This window comes from Rhinopithecus bieti, unplaced genomic scaffold (assembly GCF_001698545.2).
Source record: "Rhinopithecus bieti isolate Rb0 unplaced genomic scaffold, ASM169854v2 scaffold_6776, whole genome shotgun sequence".
Lineage (NCBI taxonomy): Eukaryota > Metazoa > Chordata > Mammalia > Primates > Cercopithecidae > Rhinopithecus > Rhinopithecus bieti.
In genome coordinates this window covers 1,974,084-1,982,928 of record NW_016805299.1, presented here as the reverse complement: position 1 = coordinate 1,982,928, position 8,845 = coordinate 1,974,084, and the positions used below count along the sequence as shown (strand labels likewise).

Sequence of the window (8,845 nt, the reverse complement as noted above, 5' to 3'; positions counted from 1 at the left end):
AAAAAAAAAAAAAAAAAAAAAAAAAGGCATAGCTCTAACAGCCTTTTACAGTACAATATGGGGGTCCTACTCCTGATACCACCTCAGGTGCGCAATTTTTTTTTTTTTTGAGATCGATGCTTGCTCTGTTGCCCAGGCTGGAGTACAGTGGCGTGATCTCAGCTCACTGCAACCCCTGCCTCCCAGGTTCAAGTGATTCTCCTGCCTCAGCCTCCTTAGTAGCTGAGACTACAGGTGCATACCACCACGTCGGCTAATTTTTCTATTTTTAGTAGAGACAAGGTGTCTCCATGTTGGCCAGGCTGGTCTCAAACTCCTGACCTCAGGTGATCCGCCCGCCTTGGCCTCCCAAAGTGCCAGAATTACAGGCGTGAGCCATCACGCCCAGCCAAGAATTGAGATGCTGCAGACTCGTACGGATTTGCAGCTACAAATAATTTTATCAAGAGTTCCTAAAAGCATATATCTGGGACCAGGTGCTGTGGCTCATGCCTGTAATACCAGCACTCTGGGAGGCCGAGGTGTGAGGATTGCTTGAGCCCAGGAGTTCGAAACAGCTTGGGCAACATAGCAAAAGACCCTATCTCTACAAAAACATTAAAAAAAAATTAGTGGGGCATGGTGGCACATGCCTCTAGTTCCAGTTACTTGGGTGGCTGAGGTAGGAGGATCCCTTGAGCCTGGGAGGAAGAGGCTGCAGTGACCCATGATTGTGCCATTGTACTCCAGCCTGGGCAACGGAACGAGATCCTGTCTCAAAAAAAAAAAAAAAAAGCATGGATCTAGCAGCCTCTTACAGTACAAGATGGTGATACAAGTTCAGAAGGCAAGAATTCAAGATACTTTCTTTTATTTATTTATTTTGAGATGGAGTTTCGCTTTTGTTGCCCAGGCTGGAGTGCAATGGCACGATACCGGCTCACCGCAACCTCCGCCTCCCGGGTTCAAGTGATTCTCCTGCCTCAGCCTCTTGAGTAGCTGGGATTACAGGCATGCGCCACCATGCTTGGCTGATTTTGTATTTTTAGTAGAGATGGGGTTTCTCCATGTTGGTCAGGCTGGTCTCGAACTCCCAACCTCAGGTGATCCACCCGCCTCGGCCTTCCAAAGTGTTAGGATTACAGGCATGAGCCACCATGCCCGGCTGAGACTTTCATTTCAGAATAACAATCGGTTGAGTGCCTTGGCTTGTGCCAGGCATGAATCTGTCAAAAATAAAATCAGATCAAGTTAAAATTTCAGGAGTTAATTGTGCATACAAAGGAAGAGTTTGTGAATCGGGAGATTACAAGATTGGCAAGAAGTCGGAATTGACAGCAGTTGTAGCACAAGAGGAATTATTTTGACCCTTTTCATGATTGGCTGACATATTTTTTCAAAGACAAATAGAGCTGTTTAAGCTGATTTGTCTATGGCTGATTGGTTTAATTCTGTGGAATCATGCTAATAAGGGAAGAAAACTTATTCTTGTGCTTTATGTTTAGAGTTAGCATTTTGGAAAATCAGGTGCTCAAGTTTTGGTTATGTGGCTACGGTGGTTGTTCTCAGAGTATCTAAACAATTGTTTCAGCTCTTATTTATCAATTCTAATGACTTTATTATATGCATTACCACCTTCTCCTCCTCTTCTTCATGTGGTTGTATTACCTTCTTTAATCCTCACGTCTGCCCTCTGAAATAGAAACTATTCCAGGCCAGGTGCAGTCGCTCACACCTGTAATCCCAGCACTTTGGGAGGCCAAGGCGGGTGGATCACTTGAGGCCAGAAGTTCAAGACCAGGCTGGCCAACAGGGAGAAATCCCGTCTCTACTAAAAGTACAAAATTTAGCCGTGCATGGTGGTGCATGCCTATAATCCCAGCTATTTGGGAGGCTGAGGCACAAGAATTACTTGAACCCAGGAGGCAGAGGTTGCAGTGAGCCGGGATCATGCCACTGCACTCTAGCCTGGGCAACACAGTGAGACTCTGTCTCGAAAAATAAGTAAGTAAAATAAATGACTCCAGTCATGTGCCACATAACATTTCAGTTAATGATGAGCCACATACACGATGGTGGTCCTGTAAGATAATATTGGCTATATATAGGTATATATATATGTGTATACATATATGTGTTTTTTTTTTTTTTTTTTTTGAGACAGGGTCTCACTCTGTCACCTAGGCTGAAGTGCAGTGGTGTGATTTCAGCTCACTATAACCTCTGCCTCCCGGGTTCAAGCGATTCCCCTGCCTCAGGCTTCTGAGTAGCTGGGATTACAGGTGCGCCCCCACCATGCCTGGCTAATTTTTGTATTTTTAGTAGAGACAGGGTTTTTCCACGTTGGTCAGGCTGGTCTCTAACTCCTGGCCTCAAGTGATCCACCCACCTCAGCCTCCCAAAGTGCTGGGATTACAGGCATGGGCCACTGGCCTGGCCAATACTGTGTTTCTACTGTATCTTTGTTTAGATACACAAATACTCACCATTGTGTTCAACTGTCTACAGTATCCAGTAAGGTAACATGCTGTATAGGTTTGTAGTGTAGGAGCTATGGGCTAGACCATATAGCCTAGGTGTATAGGAGGTTATCCCCACCCAGGTTTGTGTAAGTACACTCTGTGATCTTTGTACAATGACAAAATTGCCTAATGATGCATTTTTCAGAACGCATCCCTGTCATTAAGTGATGTGTGACTGTATCTCTATTTCACAACTGAGGAAACTGAAACTCAGAGAAGTACATCACTTGCCCAAGGCCACACAGTGGGTAAATGAGACTGGGCATGGGATGCAGGCAGCCTGTCTCAGATCCCATGCTCAGATCCCGTGTGCTGTCTCCAGGGTCTCAGAATTTATGTTTTACAGAAAGGACAGCCTAATTCATGAGCAGCTGGATCTCAGAAAGAGAGCTAGGTTCCTTGGTACAAAGATGGGCCCAACCATGAATGGCATCTGAAAGGCCCAATAACAGGAGCTAGCCGGGTATCTTCTTCACCCTCTGGGGTGACCAAAGACACGACAGACCAAGAGAAGGCCTTTAGAGGCCTCCCCCAAAATTTAATCAATTTTTGTGATTGTTTCTCCTGGACTAGACTGCCTTGAGGACGAAATAAACATGAGCTCCTGGTGGCAATGCAATCGGTGAGTGGTACATGGGCTCTGCAGACTAACTGCCTGGGAGGGAGGAAGCCCCATCACCAATACTTGTGTTTCTGTTCCCCATTTGCACCACACCCCTCCTTTGAGGGTAACTGAAACCTCTGAGTTGTCAAGATCCTAAGAAGATGACAGTTTGAGAGAGAGAAGAGTAGAATTAAAAACCCCAAGAGGCCAGGTGTGGTGGCTCACCCCTGTAATCCCAGCACTTTGGGAGGCTGAGGCCGGCTGATCACAAGGTCAGGAGATGGCGATCATCCTGGCCAACATGGTGAAATCTGGTCTCTAATAAAAACTTAAAAACTAGTTAGGCGTGGGGGCACGCGCCCGTAGTCCCAGCTACTCAGGAGGCTGAGGCAGCAGAATCGCCTGAACCCGGGAGGCGGAGATTGCACCACTGCACTCCAACCTGTCGACAGAGCAAGACTGTCTCCAAAAAAGAAGGAAAAAAAAAAAAAAAAAGAAACACCTTTGACAGGAAACATGTCTACCGGAGGAAGCAAGGCCAGATGCTTGCAAAATAGGGGGGAAAGTGAGACCGGGAGGGAACACTTCCAAAAGTTACCCCCGAGGGGTCTGAATTTGGGGTCAGGGGAAGGAATTTGGGTGCATTCAGATGCACCACTGATAGTCTGTATTTTGGCACCCTGTTTTGTTCCTGTATAGCACTTATCACTGTTCTAACTAAACAATTTCATTACGGGTTGTGCAAAGTCTATGATTCTCATGCGGGACCCCAGGTGTGTTTTTTGTTTATGTAGTTGCACAAAGCTCGTTGCCTAAGTAGCAGGTAGGATTGTCAGATAAAATACAAGAAGTCTAGTTAAGTTTGAATTTTAATAAACAGTGCATTTATTTTAGTGTAAGTGGGTCCCATTTGCTTATCTGAAATTCAAATATAACTGGGCTTCTCATACTTTATCTGCCAAATCTGACACCCTAGTAGTAGGGACTTGATACATTTTTTTCCTTTTAGGGAGAATTTCTAAAGCGACCAGTATTTATGGTTTTTTTTTTTTTTTTTTTTTTTGCCTTGACTCTGCCCTACACTTGCGGTGCGACCCTTTGACAACATTTAGTCTCTTTCTGGGCCTCAGTTTCCCCATCGGAAAAATGGGAATTTGAGCAGCGACCGAAGCGCAGGGATCGCCAGTGTGGGAGAGCTCCGGCTGCGAAGGTGCACGGAGGGAGCCCGGGCCGTGTATGTGCGGGACGGTCCGGGCCTGCAGTCTGCGCACCGCCGGCAGCCACTCCCACCAGCGCCTAGGGCGCCCCGGTCCCCCTCCTACGCCAGGGAGGCCGGCCAGAGGCTGTCGCCATGGAGACGCGAGCAGCCCGGCGCCCCCACGCTCACAAAGCCACGCGTTTCCGCTGCGTTGGAGCCTTCTCATTGGACGGCCGTCTGGACGCTACCACCCGCCCCGAGCCCGCTAAGGGGAGGGGGCGGGGCCTTATCCTCGTGGGACTCGTTCCCTGGAGAACTGTGTCCGCGGCCTCTCTGGGAAAGCATGAGTCGTCTCCCTCACGCGGGGAAAAGGACTGAGTCTCTTAGGTATGGAGAGTGTCCATTGCTTCTCCTACTAGAATTTATGCTCACGCTTCTCCCTGAGAAAAGAGGGGGCGGGAAAGTCGGTCACGCCCCCTCCAGAGCCTATTTGGTCTCAAGAGCCGGAGCACCGGAAGTGCTGGCGACGTGTCAGTGCGCCCTACCCTAAACCTTCCTCCCCAGGCCACCTTTCCCATTCAGCTGTGGGATTCCGGGGCCGCCTGGGCGCTGCACCCGCCACTTCCGCATCGAACCGCCGCTTCAACCGAACTCACTCCCTCTGCGCGCGCTCCATCTCGTGCCCGCTGCTGGGCCGGCGCCTGGGAGAAGCCACGCCCTTTCCCGCGCCTGACAGGCAATGAGCGGGCGCTTCCCGGCTGGGTGGTGGGTAATTAATGAGGGCCGGGCGCTGATTGGCTGCAGGGTCGTGGCCGGGGGCGGGCGGCGGGGTAGGTTGTCCCTGAGGTGGGAGGCGGTACCCGTGGCTGAGAAGAAGGAGGCCTGAGAGCGACATGTCCCCGGCGACTCAAGCGGAGCGGTTCCTGGCGCTGTTTTTCTGAGTCCGGGGTGGCCTGGCAGCCGGCCGAGGACGAGGGTCGGCGGGGGCTGCCCCCGTGGTGGTGGCCGCCATGCTGGGAGCCTGGACGGTTGAGGGAACCGCTGTGGCGCTCTTGCGACTGCTGCTGTTGCTGCTGCCGGCGATCCAGGGACCGGGGCTCGGCGTGGCCGGCGTGGCTGGCGCGGCGGGGGCCGGGCTGCCCGAGAGCGTCATTTGGGCGGTCAACGCGGGCGGAGAGGCGCATGTGGACGTGCACGGGATCCACTTCCGCAAGGACCCTTTGGAAGGCCGGGTGGGCCGAGGTGAGAGTCCCCCTGCCGAGCCGCGGGATCCGGGGCCTGCTGTGCTGGGCGCAGCCGGCCGGGGGCCACGGGCCCCGAGCCCCTTTCGACCCTGGGGCCGCGTCTCTGGAGCGAAGTTTCTCTCTGCAGCTTCCTCGGGGCCCTGCTCTGAGCTCAGGGCCTGGCACTGGCTCCAGGGTACCTAGAGTCATACAGGCAGAGAGTTGGCTAGAAGTTAGTTATATTTGGATTTCTCATCCTGCATTTTCTCAACCCGTCACTCCCATCCAAGCTGGGAGAGAAATGACGAAGGCTGCCTTTTGCCACCTCCAGGCCTCGCGGGTTGTAGGTCATGGGTGCCCCTGCCTCTCCTGTCGAGACAGTTCTTGGGAGATTCTTGTCGACCCAGGAATCGGCCGCTTTCCTTGCCCCTTCTGCAGGAGCGGGGCTTCTTAGCCAGAATAGGAAGGAATCTTCGAAGAGGATGGGCCAGGAAAGTTTGATTGTAGCCTGCTCCCCCGCCCTCTTTTCGAGCGAAGAATATGTGTGCTTAAAAGTAGAATCTGCAGGCCGCCCCCAGAGGGTGGTTCTATGGAAGCCATCCTGCACGTGAGGCTGGTGGCTGTGGGTGAACTGGGTCAACCAGTGTAAGAATCCGAATGGTCTCTCAGAGAATGCTTACAACCTCCCCTAGGTGAGCCTGAGAGTTCTAATTCCAGCTTAGGGGGAAAATGATTGTGATTTGTTGGGCAACAATAGTTTTTTTTTTTTTTTTTTTTTTTTGAGAAGGAGTCTCGCTCTGTCACCCAGGCTGGAGTGCAGTGGCCAGATCTCAGCTCACTGCAAACTCCGCCTCCCGGGTTTACGCCATTCTCCTGCCTCAGCCTCCCGAGTAGCTGAGACTACAGGCGCCCGCCACCTCGCCCGGCTAGTTTTTTGTATTTTTTTAGTAGAGACGGGGTTTCACCGTGTTAGCCGGGATGGTCTCGATCTCCTGACCTCGTGATCCGCCCGTCTCGGCCTCCCAAAGTGCTGGGATTACAGGCTTGAGCCACCGCGCCCGGCCGGCAACAGTAGTTTTTAACACAGCCGTTCCCTTCCCAAAGTTAGTGTGTGTCAGAATTGCCAGGGCAGCTGCTTAAAAATGCAGATTCCTAGTCCCCACTCGAAATCGATTATAGTAGATTGAGCTTTTTTGCTGGGACCCAGGTTTCTGCACCAGGGGCTTCTGATGTAGGTTGCCCCGAGACCACTGTTTTGGAAGATCTACTTTATAATCTTTGTTTCTTCTGTTGGAGGGATTGGAAAACAGGTTTCAGAAGGAAGTTCTTTGCTTCTTGTGTTGGAAGGAGATCGACGCTGTATGCTGGGTTCAGAGGCAGCCAGATTGGCAGTATGCCACCTGCAGACAACCAGGAGACAGACTCACTCTTCACTTTCTCTCCCTCTTTTTCTGCGATGCCCAGATTTGGCTCTTGCTTTTACTAAAGGAGTTAGTTCTTTCCAAGTCGATGGCAGTGTCCTGGAGTTTGTTATACTAAGGAGTTTATTGCCTTTCACACATGTGAGGGTCTTGGGACACAGGGCTGTTTTCTGAAGTTCTATGTTTGTCTTGGAATTTGTTGAGCCCTGGAATGTAGATCACAGTAGCCTAGGTTCAGCTGACTCAGGGCTCCAGTCTTTAGCAGCAGTAACAGCAGCCAAAGCCAGACTTCATAGCAGGAGGTTATTACTATCTCTATCCTGGACCCTTCCTCTTTCTTCACGAGTGTGGGCAGGGAGGAAGGAACCCTTGAGGAAACTAGACTGTTTGTGGACTTTGTCTCTTGAGATAGCTGTGGTGAGGGCACTGAGCGGATGGTTTCTTTTCACTTAGCAGATACCAGGCCTTACATTGGTTACATCGTCCTATTTGGTCTGTTGTGCAGAGGATAAAGCTGAGTAAGACCACACAGGTTTAGTTCCCAGATACTGACCTTACTCAGAAATTCTGGTTTTAATTTGCTGATGCAGGTGGTGTGTGTGTGTGTTTCTTTGGCCTGGTCAGCAGTCAGCCAAGATCTCTGTCCTTGGGTTATTGGCTCGTGGTTGCAGTTCCTTGGGAGGAGTTTATTGTAGCAGGTAAAATTACATGAGACCTACCAAAGCTCGTGTGTACTGGAGTCCTATTTTGGACACTGGCCCTTGGGACATTGTATAAATGAAGGTTCCCTGCTAAGGTTCCCCTCTCCATTTTACCAATCTGGGTAAGAATTGGAGCAGTATTAAGGCATGGATGGGGAATGGGAGGTGGTGCTTGTCAGCTGCAGTTTGGACCAGCTTGTTGCAACATTGCACTTACCAGGTTCCTGAGAAAAGCATTTTGCTGGCTTTAGATCAGGGCTGAGATGTGCATAAGCTTGCACTCTCAGGAGGCAGCTCTCTCTATACTAAGGAGTTAGTCGCACCAAGGAAAGTCCAGCTGTTCACGCTGCCTTTCTTCTGGGCCTGCTTGGATAAGGGTGTGCCAGGTATTTGGAGACCCTCGCCTCGCGCAGCTATTTACACTGATTGCAATAGGAACTGGATGCCTTATTTCTTTTCCCACCTGCCTGTGATATTGTTACCAGCATGCTGAGAAAAGTTGATTTTATGTTGAATGAATTCAGGTATTTGTTACCAAGTTAGTCCAGATAAGGGTTTGGCTTTCTTTTGAACTTGCTGTTTCTGTATAGTTTCTTTGTAGTTCAACATTCTTGTAATTGTGTGTGGCCCAGGGCACGTAGTGGCTTATGCTTTCAAAAGCAGTTCAAAATATTTATTGAATTTCATTTTTGCTTTGAGGATAACTAGTGCTTACAGCCTGGGAAAGGCTTTTTCAGCCTGTGTGCTTCCACAGATGGGAGCACCACTACAGAAAGTGGTGGTTTAGAAGCGTTCACATTGGGGTTTTGGTATCAGGCACATTCCAGGGGTTTTATTTATTTACTTAAAATTTTTTATTTTGCTTTTTATTGTAGACACAGGGGTCTCTCTATGCTGCCCAGGCTGGTCTTGAACTCCTGTCCTCAAATGATCTTTCCACCTTGGCCTCCCAAAGTGCTGGGATTACAGGCGTGACCCATCGCGCCTGACCATGTTCCAGATTTGTAACTTGGTCATTCTGAGTTCCTTTTCACTCTGACTAGGAAAAGACCTCGTTATTTGACCCAAGGGCATAGAATTTTGCTTGAATTTAGGGAAGGCTATTTCCTCTTCACAGAAAGATACCTGCTAAAGTTGCTCAGCCTTGAGAAACTTGCTTTGCATCTCTAAGCCTTGTTTTCCTTCTCAAAAAAAAAA

General features: G+C 49.9%; 1 protein-coding gene across 2 annotated transcripts in view; it reads left to right on the top strand.

Annotated features, from left to right (window-relative positions):
• Positions 1-4,577: 4,577 nt before the first annotated feature.
• MLEC (malectin) overlaps positions 4,578-8,845 on the top strand; it is a 16,401-nt gene continuing 12,133 nt past the window's right edge. Inside the window, exons 1-2 of one of the 2 annotated variants that reach the window (XM_017872108.1) lie at positions 4,582-4,690; positions 4,868-5,545. In XM_017872108.1, the coding sequence (XP_017727597.1) occupies positions 5,314-5,545 (232 nt within the window). In that variant the 5' untranslated portion in view covers positions 4,582-4,690; positions 4,868-5,313. Of the gene's footprint in view, positions 4,691-4,867; positions 5,546-8,845 lie in introns of both variants that reach the window. The other variant, XM_017872109.1, reaches the window with a different exon arrangement.